At 39.9% G+C, this 17,137-nt stretch overlaps 1 protein-coding gene across 8 annotated transcripts in view; it reads left to right on the forward strand.

Moving 5' to 3' along the window:
• The first annotated feature begins 2,549 nt into the window (after window positions 1-2,549).
• Window positions 2,550-17,137, forward strand: part of adad1 (adenosine deaminase domain containing 1 (testis-specific)) — a 35,972-nt gene continuing 21,384 nt past the window's right edge. Inside the window, exons 1-13 of one of the 8 annotated variants that reach the window (XM_046405857.1) lie at window positions 3,315-3,515; window positions 3,974-4,139; window positions 4,320-4,460; window positions 4,968-5,138; window positions 5,268-5,339; window positions 5,621-5,746; window positions 6,526-6,649; window positions 7,264-7,401; window positions 7,597-7,672; window positions 7,793-7,949; window positions 8,478-8,712; window positions 9,009-9,141; window positions 9,755-10,532. In XM_046405857.1, coding sequence (XP_046261813.1) covers window positions 3,995-4,139; window positions 4,320-4,460; window positions 4,968-5,138; window positions 5,268-5,339; window positions 5,621-5,746; window positions 6,526-6,649; window positions 7,264-7,401; window positions 7,597-7,672; window positions 7,793-7,949; window positions 8,478-8,712; window positions 9,009-9,141; window positions 9,755-9,868 — 1,632 coding nt within the window. In that variant the 5' untranslated portion in view covers window positions 3,315-3,515; window positions 3,974-3,994 and the 3' untranslated portion in view covers window positions 9,869-10,532. Of the gene's footprint in view, window positions 2,573-3,048; window positions 3,182-3,301; window positions 3,516-3,973; window positions 4,140-4,319; window positions 4,461-4,967; window positions 5,139-5,267; window positions 5,340-5,620; window positions 5,747-6,525; window positions 6,650-7,230; window positions 7,402-7,596; window positions 7,673-7,792; window positions 7,950-8,477; window positions 8,713-9,008; window positions 9,142-9,754; window positions 10,533-17,137 lie in introns of those variants that run through there. The other 7 variants (XM_046405856.1, XM_046405854.1, XM_046405853.1 and 4 more) reach the window with 7 other exon arrangements.

The raw sequence follows: 17,137 nt of genomic DNA on the forward strand, positions 1-17,137 counted from the left end.
CAGACGTGCATCAAGTTATTAATAACAGCAAATATTTCCAGAGTTGAAGGTTTCACTTCCGATTGAGTCTAGTTGTGATTTTCCGTGCTGAACAAACAACCCCACAATAGCTATTAGATAGACATTTCAGTCTTTCTCTGAGGAGATTATGCCTTCATCATTGGTAGCATTTGTTTTGTTTGTTTACTTGACCCATATAACTTTTTTATATCATTATCTTAGCTGTTGATAAAGTGCTTCAGACATTTACATGTGCCCCTCGTCTTTCACTCTATTATTAGTCTAATAGATTATAAGCTAAATACCTAAAATGGATTTAAAAATGAACGATGACAGCACTTGAGTTATCGTTCACAAAATTGTTTCTGCAAACATGTAAACCATAAATTAATTGAAGAGCTCTCAAATAACAAGGCACAAAATGCTTCTTCTCCAGCTTCATTAATGGGAAAACTGAGCTGTGGTGAAAGTCATACACTCAGAGCCAAGTGACTCATCTTTTTCCTTTGCCTTAGCTGCTTATGGGAAGATTAATAGGAGGATGAAGCATGCAAACTCATTTCAGACTGCGTCCTTTCCCTTTTCAAATGTGACTGATGAGAGAAGTCAGTTCAAACTTTGTCCCTATTGTCTGTGTGGGGGTGTAAAACCATATTTGTTCTTGTGGTGACCTTCACTTCTCACTGACTGTGGGCTGCTTGTTCCATTTTACTTATACACTCTCATAATTGCTAATCATTAATCCCGGTGAGGGTACTTCATCTTTGAAGAGGGGAAATGATAACAATGATACCAGTAGCCTTTCATAATGACCCCTAAACACACAAGAAGTTTCAATTATGGCAGTTGTCTGAGCACAAGCCGTGTTGAACCCCTAACCACAGGAAGCTGCCCCCTCTTCCTCACTGCAATGAGCTCTACTCAGCCATACAATCGCTATACTACTGTGTTATAGATATGACTAAATATTGAGCACCAGACATACCACTCACAGCGATCTGAACACTGGACTTAGCTCAAAGAATTGGTTCTAAAATAAATTGGTTTTAGTCATGCCCAGAAGATGAATTAAAAGTCACATGTTTTGTATTTGTAAAACTTTCTTCAAGAGATTTAAAAATTATGTTGTACCAGGCAAGCAATTCTCATTGGAGTAAATAAGCCTGATTTTTGGGTTCAATATCTACTTCTATTACAAAGCCATGTACCTGATCGGTGTCTTCTGCCTGATCCTTTCTATACGTGTGAGTAGATCAGGTGCTAATGCCTGACCAATGGGTGCTGGTTTTCGATAGCATATGTTTCCACACTGATGATTCTTATTGGTTTTCTTAGTTTTTTCTTGGTTGGATGAGAAGATCAATACCTCTGTCATGTCTGTAATATTCAAAAAAATTGAAAATATATTTTTCACAGGGCAACTGCACAAATTTTTGTACTATACTCTTAGTAGGTCAACAGGGCACAAGGTCAAGATCAGTGATGTAGCTCCAAGTTCACTGTCTCACTTCCTGGCTGCAAATGCTGCTCAGCATTTAGGATGGTTAGACTTGATCTAATTTATGATGTCAGCAAAACAAAATACATTTGTCATCACCTGGATACTGTGTTTACTGTTACTACAGCAAAAAAACAAGGCCAAGTCTCCCATAACCTGCCGTGTCAATTTTTAACTGTCTGAAGCTATGCCTTTTGTATAAATAACAAAACAGGAAAAAGTAAAATCCCCCAAAAACTTCAGCGTGAGGTGACATGATAAGCCAAATGACAAAAGTATTTTAAGTGATCCAGACGCAGGGAAATTCCTAAGGTACAAACTACTAAAATAAAAATGACTGCTCTTTTACGTGAGTTTATTTTTTATGAGGTTGCAGACAGCAAGCGTAGGATTGTGATCTATACCATCAGCAAACATATGTCAGAGAGGTAGAGGAAGCTGCCTGTGTGTACAAATATACCACAACTGTCAAAACGTCAGCAGGTGGGGGTGGGGGGGAGAGAGGAAGCCCCCCCTTTCAATGACCTCACACCTTAAATTTTAAACTGACTTTAACTGAAACAAAACCAGAGGTAGACATGCATGGGTCAAGTGGCTTAACTTTGGTCTAAGGTGCAAACAGGTTTGGCACCCCACCAATAGTTTGTTTTGCTCATCCTAATACACTGCTGAAAAAAATCAGTTGCTATGGTTACAGACCTACACGTACACTATGGGTTATTTCCTCTCTGCTGATAATACATTTGCATGAGACGATGAACAAAATGTTGCCCTCGTTTCGTCTCATTTTCTACGACTTATCAGTCTCAGCAGTGAAGTCCAGACTGTCTTCTCCACTGCTACTTCCACCAGCTGGTCTGCACATGGGGCCTGTTCGGGCCCAATCCAAAGTAGGGACATGGGTCTATGCTCCAGTGGGCACATCGCTCTCAGGAGAAGTCGGAGGGGTCTGGTGCAGTGTGGCTTGGGCGGCAGACAAAGGCGGGGACCTTGGCAGTCCAATCCGGTTGTTGAAGCAAGCTTTTAGTACATGGAATGTCACATCACTGGTGGAGTTGGAGCCTGGGCTTGTGCGTGAGTTTGATTTATACTGCTTAGATATAGTCGGGCTCTCCTCTAAATGTTGCCCTTTTTTGGAAAATCTGTTGCAGCCACCCAAATGTAAATGTAATGTTTGTAAGTGAGTCATGATGACAGGTCTGAGGTGATAAGCCTGAGAGGTTCTAAATATTCAGCTCAGGTCTGTTCAGAGATGCCAGTGGAATGAATAAACTGAAACAAAGCTATCATTTGTCTGTTTTATATGGTTTAAGTTACTTTGCATCCGACAACAAGGCTAACACTGAAGACTCAAGGAATGAGGAATGGTTTTCCAATTTTGGATTTGAGCACTGTCGTTACGTCAGCAGGTGAAGGGTGGGGCGAGAGGGAGCCCACTATCCATGACCTTAAATGTGTAGTGAGAAGTGAGAAGGTAATGGTCCTTAAAACGACAGGTACAAAAACAAAGTGCTGTATGATGGAGAACATTACTGAAAACACATGATACCTTAAGTTCCATACATTTCACTCAAAACCACGCATGTCAACATGATGGCGGCAGTAGAGGAAAAGTGAGGGGATCAGCAAAGTCACCATGGCTTCATCCTCTAAGAACCACGAATCTTTCGATAAAATTTTAAGGTAATCGTCCCAGTACTTGTTGAAATATTTCAGTCTGGACCGGTAAAGTGTTAGGACCAACCGAGTGACGGACTAACTGCTTTACAGCTTTCTGTAACGATGACTACAGCATAGTTGACAACGCCAAAATCGCTGCGACACATAGCGTGGACAATTTTCCAAACGGTGTAGTTTGTCTTGCTTTACAAACGATCTCTGCTCACACGTGCTCAGCCTGCAGGGCTTTCAGTCACGTGAACGGCGAGACTCCAAACCTATTTTGAAAATTAAGACTTGTTGAATGAAAACGCTACTGTTCACTAGCACAGTCAAATAGAAGCAATTCAGCTGCGTGGTGAGATTGAAAAAATTCTCTTTTCATATTCTAAACGTTTAGTTTATCCCAACACCTAAAGCGGCCTAATTGTGAGTAGAGATAAAATACTTCACATCTGAAGTGAACTTTTAACGACGCTGCGTGTTAATCTAGCTGGCTGCTAGCTAGCTACTAATTAATTGTGTTGCTAAACTGTAGAAAGTGGGATTACATAGCGTTACAGCAAATCCCCTACCTATCGAAAAATAGCCCTATAGTCACCATATTTTTCGAGTATGAAATAAGTGCACCACTTGCTCTTCCAACTGATTATAGATGGTCACAGTAGGTTGGTCAGTGAATGTTCCTGAGCCCTTTAGGGACTTCTGAAAGTTTTCAGGCTTTACTTTGGTGACTCAAGCGCCCTGATATGGTTCAGCTTTTTTGAAGTGTGTTGCTGAGTTGAATCATGGAGTTTGGTGTTCTCTTCTTTTCAGTGTTCTTGAAAGCTTTTCAGGATGTTTCCAGTGCATGCATCATTTCAAAGTTCCAGAGAAGCCTCATTAGCACAAATCCTGATGAAGAATTTGCCTGCAACTTGCGATGAACCTGCACCTACCCAGCATGGTCCTGGCAAAAATGTTATTGGCCAGAAAGGGAAAGGTACATTAAAACCACGGATCTCCATGAGAAATATCTGTCACCGGTATTAATTCATTGATAGCTAATGCTGCCATTCTGTTGCAGGGCTCACATTTTGTTTTCTCTGCTACATCTGAATGGAGAAATCTTTTAAAATTATTAACCTGCTCTTTCTACAATTTTTCTTTTTTACCACACTAGGTCATGCTGGCAAGCCAAAAGTCTTACCTGAAACGCTTATTGAAAGATTCAAGCAAGGCGAGATGAACGCCGTGGCTTTACTCAATCAGCTTGCCCACACTTTGCAGTTCCGCCTTGAAATTAAGGAGACGGTGACCACAGGTGAAGCTCCTCCACATGTCTGTATGCATTCAGATTCACTGAAGACACCACTGCTGCTTTTATCAGTCTAAGGAAGCCTGTTGATTAATTACGCTTGACAATTTATGAGATTTAATTGCTGTCTGTGTTTAAATTTGGATCTGGGGCTTTTGATTCCTGATGATGTCTGTCACAGCTAAAGCACTAATTACAAAATAATTATTTCAGTGATTCAGATGTATTTGTTTTAGAACTGCAGCTAACAATTATTTCCATTGTTGATAAGCACATCCTCCTGGTTGTGAAGCTTTCACTTGAAATATTACTTTGACAATTATTTGACAGTCAATTTGATCAGTATATTTGTGGATTAATTTTCATTAAGCCAACTAGTGAGACTTTTGAGCACTGACCAGATTTTTATTATTTCCAAACTTTGACTGCTCATGCCACATAGTTGCTGATTTTTGACTCATCCACAACCAGAGCTGAGGATTTGTCCTCACTCAGCTTTTCTTGTTTTCTCAGGCAATGTACAGTGGCTTTATTTTGCCTTTTGTGTGGTTATCAATGGCATTGAGTACAAGGTTGGAATGGGAACAAGCAAGAAGGAGGCCCGGCACAGAGCAGCGGTGCTCGCTTTGCAGGATCTGCTCCCCACTTTGGAAAATCTAAATTCTGCACTCCCCCAAGGTTCAGGTTAGGGTCTAATGCTGATCAAAGTATAATGTGATTTTGTCCAGATTTGCTTTCTGCTCTTGGTTATCGGTACTGCCTTCAGAATAAGACATAACACAAACATGATGCATACCTATTTTTTCACCTTAGATGTCCCCCCGCCCCTGCCAGTTAAGCAGCAGCCCTCCAGTCCCGACTTCGATCCTCCTAGAGCCATTCACGGTAATTCAAGGTTTCTGTATGACTTACTGACTCTCTGGACGGCAGGGCAGTGCAGAAATACAGAAGCATGCTGAACTTCACAGTATTGGATGTCTTGAATGGTTGCATTGAATGAAGCAGAAAGTCAGCACTTTTAATTCACAGTCTGTGTTTTCCTTTCAAGATTTCTAAGTACCTACGGCCACCACAACAACATGCGTACCTTTCTCATTCAGGGCTTCTGTGATGAGCTTGGCTAAAACCACTGTGTTTTATGTGTTTTTGTTTTTCTTGGTGTTCAGAAAAGAAGAATTCCACCATCCTCCAGATTCCACATGCTGTCAATGATCGGCTCACTAAACTGATGAACGGCCACCCAGAGTTCTCTGCCTGTGCAGCCACCACAGCAGCTTTCGTCATTCAGACTTGTAAGTTATAACCAGATAGCTGAAAACAACTAACAGAATTGATTTTTGGTTTTGTACTGAATGAACGGCATACAAGGTTTGAGTTTATGTGAGTATAGGCTTTTTTTTTATATTGAAATGTGTTCTTTTTGTTCCTTAAAATTAAAATGAAATCAGCTACATCCACACCACATTCTGCTACATGGCCTCAAACATTACACTGCACTTTTTACAACTACCTAATAACCCTGCGTTTGATTTATACATTGTAAGTTGTAACTTTGGACTCGGAGTGACATCACATCCATTAAAAACTGAGTTAAATGCCTTCTATTTGCCACAACACAAACACAGCTGATTGATAATGTTATTCAGCCGGTTACAAGCAGCACGGGTTGATAAACAACACATTATGCTGTATTTCACACCTAACAAGACTATATGCATAGCAGTAAGGCAGTACTGGGTATACGGCTTACTAAATTGGACACAGAAAAGACAAAAGCGTTAAAAACATGCAAAACCACAGCTTTTATTTACAGTCGATGCGCTGGGCAGCCATCTTGGTTTGCAAACTCTGTCTTCTGAGGTTGACCAAGTTGACGAGTTGGAATTCTGACTTCAGGCACGTTCTATTTGTCACTTCTGGCTTTGGAAGTCAGAAAACAACTTAGAAAATGACTTATGGATACAAATCGGATGCAGCATTCCGAAAACAGAAATGCATACAAATATGCTTTAGGTGTGTCACTGTCTGTTGACTTGTCACTGTCTGAGTGCAAACTCTTCTCTCCCTCTAGCTGGCGGATGTGAGGTGGTTGCTTTTGGCACAGGGGACTTCAGTACCAAAGAGAATTCCTCATCCAATGGTCGGATTGTGCATGATTCACATGCTGTGGTCACTGCAAGGAGATCACTAATGAGGTTAGATGCAAACATGAGCCTGTGTGATTACCCTCTGATGTAAGTGTTGAATGAATACAAAATTTTCTCATCAACATTAACTCCACTGTAAACACCTTCAAATGTCAAGTGGTTTGTAAAATGTGGTCACGCAGATGACACGTTTATTAAATGTTTGCCTTTTGCCAATGGGGTGAATGTACATAGATGCACTCAGACCACAGTAGCCTACCAGTGTCTCTGAGAATGACTCTCAGTGTGGTTGCATTTCCTGTTGTTTTGTTAAGCAGTCCCTTAGAGCTCTGAGATCACACATATGTTATGAAACGATACAGAATATAGATACATTTCAAAATGCTTATATTTCACACATTGCCTTTGACTCAGCGAATATGATTCAGCGAAGTATATGATCATTTAACAGATCTCATCTTGTTACTGATGTATGTATTTTTTTTTTAAATAAATAAAAGTAATATTTTAATTACCTTTTATTTAACATTGGTGTCAACAGTTTTGTGAGTTTTCACCTCTAGGTGCTGGTACCGAACATATTTGAACATATCATTACTTAATGAGCCGTTCTCATACTGTGCTGTCAGGTTTCTTTACCGTCACCTGCTGATGTTCTATAGCAGAACGGCCAGTCTGATGGAGAAGTCGATCTTCCAGCAGAGCAGCAGCAGCTGTCTCCTCAGCCTGAAAAGCGGCATCACCCTCCACCTCTATGTGAACCAACTGCCAAAGGGGGCCGCTCAGATCCCCTCCAAGCTGTGAGTGATTATCTGCTGTTTTAGCGTTAAGATGCAAGTTTCCTTAGCCCTTCTAAAAACTTTTCCCCACATGACCTGATGTAGGTTATTGATGAATGTTTGCGTATGTGTCTGAACCTCGCCTGTGCTGAACTACTCACACAGGCACAGGGTCAAAGATTTCGCAATTTCCTAAGCTCTGTACTCTGTCTTCAGACGCCTGAACCCCCTCTCCCTTTCGGCATGGCAAGTCAACAACGAGATCAGCCTCCACTTGTCAGTGGAGGGCAAGGTGATTTTTAATGTTGCTTGCGCGGTATATGCAACAAATGTTAAGTTTCATATGCATAAACTTTTTACTGTTACAGGCACTAAGGCAGCATGACTACAGATTAATTTGTTTCTTTTAAAGGTATTCTCAGTTTTCTCGTCAATGTTTGGTCACTCAGCCTCCAAGGTGGTCAGCATGTCCGCCACAGACAAACTCACTCAGTGGCAGGTGCTTGGATACCAGGGAGCCTTGCTCAGCCACTTTATCGAGCCCATCTATGCCCAAAGCATCCTCATAGGCAAGTCAGCAAGTCAAATCATTCGTCTTAGGCTTGCTTTTTTTGCTGCTACAAATGGAAGAGAGACATCCTCTTCATATTTTGTGCTACCTTTTCCAAAACTGGACTATGGTGGCAATATTAAAGTCTGTTTTCAGAGCATTGCCTTAGATCTGTAATATGCGACGAGAGAATCAACTCCAGGGGTGATGTTAGACATTGCAGCAGAATGATAGGCTTCTTGGTAACTTGAATTGAGAAGAGTTGCACTTCCAACTGGTTGTTTGCTCCAAATAAGTTCTTTTCTTAAGATTTAGTTGTATGGTTTTTCACTTGTTGCCATTCTTTGAATTTTTTTTTATTTTATTTTCACAGTCAACTTAAGATAAGGAGCTGGGTACTTGTTGAGTTTCTGCAGCCTGATATAGCTCTTCTGTTAAATGACAAAAGTTGACATATCATCAGATGAGTGGTGCTGCTGTCATAATATTCCACAGGTAATCACGTATACCTGAAAGATATGAACTTTGAAAATCTTAAATCCTGCAGGTGACTCTGGCTGCAGTGCCATCCGTGGCATGGAGATCTCTGTGTGCCAGCGTGTGGAGGGGATCACCCCTCAGCTGCCTATGTTCTACTGTATGATGAGACCCCACATCAGCCTGGTGCCTTCTGTGGCTGCCACCACAGAAGGCAGTGGCCAGGTGACCTATGGCATCAACTGGTGCGAAGGAGACAGCTCCCTGGAGGTTGTGGATGGCCTGGAGGGCAAGACCACAGAGGGGTAAAGATGACAGAAAGCTGGCAGAATGATGTCATATGGGCTTGCCTAATTTGTGTTCAGGATGTTTCCAGGTCAGATATTCTGGGGAAAGACGGCCGACTGTTGAGTCTGTTTTGGTTTTGTGGCTATTTGACACCCTGGGAATATGACTCCAAATTCAACTCTTTCCTCAGAATTGCTTACTGCTGTGTGTGTAAACAGTAACTGATAAATCCTAAATAATTTAAGCAGCCCTTTGATAGTTTTGTCTTTGTTTAGAACAAAGCTTTTTCTATGCGCCGATTCTCTCGTTGTAGATCTCCCTTTAAGAGCGGCTCTGCTCTGGCAAGTCGTCTGTGTAAAGCAGCGATGCTGCATCGCTTCAAGTTGGTGGCCAAAGAGACCCAGAGGCACGACCTGCTGGCTACAAGGTCCTACAGAGAAGCCAAGGTAATCTCCTCCCCACAACTCTGTGTAATGTTTACCAGAGTTGAACTCGTTGGCCTCTTTATTAGGTGCACCTTGCTGTTACTTGGAGCTCATTTTACCTTCAGAATTGTCTTAATTCTTCATGACAAAGATTCGGCGATGTTTCAGAAACATTCCTAAGAGATTCTGGTCCATATTGGCAGTGTAGCAACACACAGTTGATGCAGATTTTTTTCAACTGCACATCTCGATGACCTGTGACTGTTGAATGGTGTGCATTGCAATCAGAAGCAGAACCTGTCTTTTAAAATTAATTAGTACAATTGCATGTAGTGAAAATTCCCAGTTTCCATTGTGTGTTGATTTGTTGTGTGCTCCAGTCACACAGCTGAACACATATTTTTGTCAGTAGGTAGCTGTTAGTCCTTGAAGATAATTTTAAATTTTGGTGTTGCCTGACTGGTAGTCTGGATGTATCTTCAATTAACAAGTACTAATAGTCTTTTCCCCCCGACTTTAACTTCATCATTTCATGTTTGAAATGGATTTGTCAAAACATCATATAGTTGTTTTTGAAAAGTTCTGTGTAGGGGTCGTTGGTATTCATAATAATATTATTGTTTTGTCATTGAAGATGATGGCAAAGCCGTACCAGGAGGCCAAGAACGTGCTGAAGGCATACCTGTTGCAACAGGGTTTTGGGTCCTGGCTGGTCAAGCTTTCAGTTAGTGACAACTTCAGCATGTGAACAGAACCACAGTATCCTTTGGAAGATGCTACATTCTGCAGGCAGTTGTATTGTAAAACATTAAAACTAAGGCAAGGTTTCTAAAGGCACTGAAGTCGGCTTAAGAGCAGTTTTGTGTTTGTGAAGTTTGACCCTCAGGGGTGGGTCCAGTTTACAAGAGAGGAATACAAATACTATAAATTTGTAAGAAATAGCCATTTTCTTATATTGCACGAAGGGCCTTTATTAGGGTAATAATCCTACTTCCTGCAGTTGATGAGAGCATGCCCTGTTTACGTTGTTGCCCTGTTCAAAATAATACTTTCTGCTGCTGTGTGTAATGCAAATGGCCCTGTGGAGTGTGTGGTCATGACTTTTAGTTCCTGCTTTATCATTCTGCCTTTCAAATCCTCAGGGTTCTGAGGTATGAAAAGTAGATTATGTTATTATTGTTACATTTTGTGTTTGCATCTCTTGGGGGACAAAAAAAAAAATTACATTTTTGGGGACAGTTCAGCAATTTGGTAAAACAAGTGATGTGCTGAACAATGCATGACTTTAGCCTTGGTAAGCCATGGCGAGTGCAAGGATTTAGATTAAAAAACAAATAAAAAAAATGAACCCAAGCTCATATACTGGACTACAGTGGATGTTTATTTTGCAAAAATAAAGAAATACAAAAGCACTTTAATGGGTGCGTTTACCTCTGTTATAAAGTATATACTATTCTGCACACACCCAAGCTATGCAGAACTGACCGTCTGAATGACCTGCGTGGTTGTTACTGACTTGAATTATTCTGCTCATCTTTATTAAGTTATAGTGTAACCCCCTCACTCCATTCATACTGACTGTACTGAAGTTCATACTGAAGTCTAAACTTACACATACTGTATCTGGTGCAACACTCTGCTGCTGTAAATTGTGTTTTCAAGTTAAAACTGTCTGATTTTGGAATACTGCTTTTGAATGAGTAGATGTAGCTCACGGACTGCACAATCCTCCATCTGCCAGCATTTCACAAGTAATGATGATGACTTTTTTGAATCTTTAATATGCAGAGATCTGACGTCTTGTCACCTAAATTAAACTTGTTGACCCCCCCCCCCCCCCGGTTGATGCAAACTGTTGATTTGCCTCATACGCATACAGGAAATGCTTTGGTTTCCTGTATATGCATTGCAGTGGATCATTTCGTCCAAAGTGTTTAGCAGTCTTGTGAATGGAGTAGTGTGTTTACTTCCTACTGGTTCGACCAACAGAAGCGATCACCAGTAAATTCATGGAACTTGTTTCCAGGGATCACGCCTTTCAGTTGTATGTACAGCTCCAGGTTTTGTACTTACATGTTTTATATGTTATTGTATGCAGGGCAGAGTGTGATTGCAGTGTGCAATGCCCTGATAACACCTTATGCTGTTTATAATTTTATGTCTGTACCGCAATGTCGTAAAATAGTCAAATGCAGATTACTTTATTGGAGTACTTTTGGCTGGTTAGGCTCTCCCTCAGATGTACAGATCCCCAGAGCTGATGACTGCAAGGCCATGCTGTATAAGCTTCTGCATGTAAATTGCTCACCTTTTGCTGCATCCTGCGCATTCTGTAAATATTTTTATTCGGTTCCTTTGGTTGCTTTTCAGTCTGCAGAAATATGTCGATAATTGTGACAGGTAAATCTGCCCTGTAAAACAGGAGTGAGAAGTCAACCGAACATCTTCTCATTCAGTCGTCCATTTTTAAGATTTTGTCAATGCTGTGTTGCATGTATATGTGTATGACATTGGGCAGTAAACTCAGAGTTGACTTTTCTGGAAAATGGCACCAACCCACAGTATTTTAGTTTTGTGATTGCAGCTGATTCTGAATGTACTACGTTTAATTAAACGCTGCCTTCTCTTGTATTTTTGTGCTGGGCTGGAATCTGTTGTGCACCTTGTGGACATCAGTTTGACTGATTGGTAATTGATGGTTTTATGTAGTTTTAACATAGGTGAGTCAGGGGCTTGTGTTATCTAATGTCGCTAGAGTCTGGAGAATATAAATTTAAGTTACTGATTCAGTTCTCCCTAACAGAAACAAATTCTTACTATTCTTTTTTTTTGGCATCAGTCACTGAGGTGATACTAGTACATAAACAGGATATGCAACTCTCTTGATGTGGTTACACAGTGAAAACTTTTGAGACCCGGGCTCTTCAAAACTGTAGCACCCCAGGCTGAGGTGCTGTGTGGGAGGATGTGTAATATGTGCTGCATTCTTGTAAATCGTGGCTGGATTATGATATCCATGGGCCTTTTTGTCTCTAAAATCTACTGAGTTAAGTATTTAAATTACAGGTAGAGCCAGTTACGTCATAGTACCCATGGATTCAAGACAGTGACATGGCAGTTCACAAAATGGCTTCTTCCATGATATGGGTGATGTGCAGATACTTTCAAATATGGAAAAATCCCATTGAAAAGACAGAGTAAGAAGTAAAAATAAGTGGGAGGTGATTGTCACCAGTGCAAGTGTATTTTTATATCAAACCATATTACTTTGCCACCTTTTTTCCATATAAGAAATATATTTTTCTGTCATAATATGTTTTTTTTTTCTTTTTCTTTTTCGTTTTTTTTTTTCTTTTTTCTTTTTTTTTAAACAGTGCCCCTGACAACTGATAAGTTGAGCTAACGCTTAAAAATGCTGTTATGTCACTAGATTTAGACATCAGCAAGTGGCTAACCATCCAACGTAGCCAAACAGTGAAGTAGACTACTTTCTGTGCATTTAGCTAAGCACCGTGGGACCAAGAGTGTAATAGCTGCAGGGGTATAGGAGTCAAATTGTTGTAATGGCCAATCAAATGACTGTAAAAGCTAAAAGAAGGCATACTGTCTCCCCTTAAAGCGATTCCAAAACATGTTGGATGTTCCCTCCTGCTTCATGTTGGCTCACGTGTCAACCAGCAACGCTGAACACAGCAGCCATTCACCAGAATTTTTGGTTATTGTGCCATTGATCTCTCACGGGTCTACTGAACAGGCAAAAAATAAAATAAATATAAATATTGACCAATGTGTTTCAGTGTAATGTCCTGTCAGTGTAAAAAAAAAAAAAAAAAAAAAAGAAATGTCAAAAAGCACACACGCACACAGTCCTTACCACCATGTGTAGCCTAGGGTGTGTGTTTCACTGAACATTTAACTTGTCATTGTTTTTACAAAATGTGCTTGCATACAGAATGTGTACCAGATGTGTGAGCAGTTAGATACAGATGCAACCTATTGCACATATTAAGATTTACTTTTCGCCCCCCTCATTTCTCACTGAAGATTTCATCCTTGCGTGGGAATGCACAGAATTTGTATTTGTTCCTGAAATGACTTTATGTGACTTCACTATGACTTGATTTTCCACACTCAAACCTCTTGTGGACAACTTGACGAGTTAAATTGCCCTAAACGCTGAGGAAATTCAGCTTCCTGCAGAGGCCACACACTCTCCTCTTTCACACCGTTTTCATTGTTGCTAATACTAAATAGAAAAATCTGACTGAGATCTGAATGAGAAGATTGTCCAAAACTTTCCCTGTCAGTTTATTTTCCATAATTTCTATATGTTCTTAATGGCAAGATACAAACTGTTCACATGTGTTATGTTCATTAAGTTATAGTTTATTAAGTTAGCACCAACATACAGCATATTAAATAAACAATAAATATATAAATAGAAATTCGGAGCCTTACACAAGCTTACATCAGTTGATTCTCATTGTTGGAAGTTGAGAACTTTTAAATTCACTTCACAGCACTTTTTATAGGGAGAAAAAAAATATATATGTATATATTATAAACAAATAAAGATACAAATAATTGTGGACATATACAATTAAATTAATATGTAGTAAAAAATATCAAAAACATTCAGTATGCCTTATCTCCAAGTTAAAGAGTCTGGTCTGGACCTGCTCTAATTGGAAAGTGTCATGAGACAACTGTTGTTGTGATTTTCTGCTATATAAATAAGTTGAACTGGATATCGCAATGCCATGGTTACAAATAGTTTCGAGCCGTGTTCTGAATCATAGTATCACTAAAAACAGATATGCCACTCCATTCAACTTGTGTAGATGTTACTTGATTACATAAAATCCTTCAAACACACGCATATCTTCTTGAAAAGTCCACCTGCTGCAGGAGTAGTGGTTGGTTGTGTCACCTCAGGTTAGATGGCGTTCATTTATCCATTCTCTGCGGCTGTCGATAGCTTGCTTTAGACTTCCTGTGCTGTTGCTCTTACTGTTTAAAACTGTTTATCTTCTCAGTTAATGATTCCATCTTATTCAAAAACTCAGTGAAAGGCTGTAGAGGCCATTTCTCACATTCATATTTGCTGGGGTTGCTCTGTGTCTGTGGAGAAGGTGGAACATCAGTTTAGACCATTTGAACAAATTTCCCACTATAGCTTTTCTTTATAATTGGCATTTTAATTGGGAACATGGTATGGGGAAACACTTACTGTGTTGCTCGACTGTCTGTTCATCGTCTTCATGTAATATTCCCAGAAGTTGACGGCATTGTTTATGTATTTGTTGGGGTCTTCACATTCCTCTCGGACTGTTCCATTAAGTTCTTTCAAAAAGCACTCTATCGCTGCAGTGGTGTGTTTGTCCTGTGTGTAAGAGAGCAACATGTTTTAGCCTCTCTACTGCTATGACTGAGGCAGACTTGTGGGTGCACGTGGAGAAGTCAGCAAACAGAAGCTGTCACAGCTGTGTGAAGCATCAACACCTGGGAAACTCATTTCCTGTACTAGAGAACCTTCACATGTGGTTTATAAAAGCTAATCTAACCCTGAAGCTTGAGCTTCTTTGATGGTGGGGCATACCCGACATGACTTTTTTTGTTCTGACTTAATTTTCACAAACTCATCAGTCCATCATCGTCACAGAACACGTACATAGGCTCTATTTCATTGCTGCTTTTGACTCTTTGATGTTTCTGATAATGCACCATTTTAAAGAACTGTACAACTAAAATTTAACAATATAAAAATTTACACTTACCTCTACATTTGTTGGTGTGTAGAATGTTGAATCTGGTGGCTGTTTGGACAGGAAGAAGACATTGGACTGCATTAGCTACTGGAAGAACTTAGCAAAACTGAACAGGGAAAAATATTGAAATGACTTACACATTGGACATCTTCCTGCATTAACTTGATATTGGTGTCACTTATGTCAATTCGGGGTAGAGCTTTTCCTTCAAGACAGGCAGAGAGAGTAACAATCCAAAAGGCAGTCCTTATAAAGTGCTCCATTTTCAGCTTGAAGGCTTGTCAGTGCAGTAGGCAAGTTGATTAGTAGAGGTGTTGTATTGCTTTACTTAACCCACTGTGCTGTATTCAATTTATATAGCTGTGGGGTGGAAAGGGTGGGCAGAATTAGTTGTGTATCACCTAATGCATTACAGCGCTGTTTTTCCTTTAGATGACTCTTGGAATTTTTTTTTCATGATGCTACAACAGCATGGTAAAATCCCTCAAGTGGCCTGTTGTAGCACAGCATTCAGCTTCGAGCTCTTGTGAAAGTAGGTTGGCCGTCCCTAGTTTGTGGTGCAGGATGTCTTGTGGTGTTGGGCAAATGTTGGTCATGAACTTACATTTTACACTTTCATTGTAGGTGTTAAAACAAAAATTATATTTTAGCTACATCTTCAACTAGTCATCTTTCTGTGTTTCGCAGTTAGATGAGGCAGAGCTCACTGAAGAAAAAGAATTTGACATTCAGAGGTAATGACTGAATATTTGGGTCCTTGTGCCCAACATGAGTTTGTTTTGATGTTGGTGTTTTTGTGTGACTTTAAGTTTATCTGTTCAAATCTTTGCTTTCATCACATTTAATACAAATTTAATACAACTTCTATTTATGGATAATATTCACAATAAAAGGTATGCTAACCCCATTTGTGGCCACAGGGGGATTTTCACAGTGAGAGAGAGTATTGATGAACCTCCTTTTGGACAAGTAATCACATAAATAAATAATCTAGTAGTATAAGCATGTAATTTATTGTTACACAGAAGTATCAGTGTTGATATGGGAGATTTAATGAGCAGCTGAATGCTGCATGTGCCTGTTTGCTTTGTGGGTCTGTTTTCCGTACGTCCTGAAGGTCAAAGTGCAAATTCAAATGAAAGAGGGTGTAATGGATTTTTTTTTTGACACTTAATGGGTTCTTTAGTTTCGTATTGTAACCGTCAGGCATTCCTGCTAGTTAACTTTCCACTTGGTATTTCCACATGGTCCATTTGTGTCGTCGTATTCCCACCACCTCCGCTCTGTTGGTGGATTCCTGTTGCTGCTGAACGCAGCACACTGCACTCTGAATAAAAGATCCACATTAAATATCAATCCATTGATGACACCTTTATGATCAAAAGACTACTCAGCATCTTAAACTGTACATCGTCAGTGCTTATATTAACTTTCAGGAGTCACTTTTGATTTTTTCTTTTTCTTCTTCATTATCTGATCAGGGAGATTTCATCATCAAAGCATCATGTGTGAGTGTGTTAAATAGTCTATTAACTGTGGTGACTAACACACTAATACAGTCATCAATATAAAGTGTGAAAGTACACAGCCTTGTGGTGATTTTTATGTTCTCTTGTGCTGGTCACAGATGACTGTGTGCCCTGCACAAATAGATTTCTTGTGGCTTGGGAACAAGGAAGTTGTATACCTACCCTAAAAGTATGATTGTATATGCCAGTGCTTATATTGGCCTTTGTATGTCAGTATCAGTACTGATAGAGTAGATTTGTATAGATAAAGCTGATTTCAAGATTCAAAGATTTTTATTGTCAGTTTGCTGTATGTGCTGGACATACAGGAGAACCGAAATACTGTTTCTCTCTCACCTTAGTTCTAATGCTATGCAATTAAATCAAAAAAAGAGAAAAGATAAAAATATATAGCAGTAGAAAATAAATTACAATATAAAATCCAAATCATCCACATGCTTTCCTCAGTTTGCAGAGGAAGTAGAGGCGTGTTTGGGACTTCTTGGCCAGCGATGTGGTGTTGGCAGACCAGGAGAGGTCCTCAGAGGTGAGCACCCCCAGGAACTGGGGGTTGTTGTCTTTACACCACTGGACCAGTTGGCTCAACTCATTCATCTAATTGGCCTCTTCAATTCAAATAATAAGACAGAAACACTATATTTACATATGTAAATCTAATTGCGGCTAGTTGTTATTTTAAAAGGCAAAGCAGGCCTTTGTGACTGACACTTTAAGTCCTTC

The sequence above is a fragment of the Scatophagus argus genome, chromosome 12 (genome assembly GCF_020382885.2).
Source record: "Scatophagus argus isolate fScaArg1 chromosome 12, fScaArg1.pri, whole genome shotgun sequence".
Classification (NCBI taxonomy): Eukaryota; Metazoa; Chordata; class Actinopteri; family Scatophagidae; genus Scatophagus; species Scatophagus argus.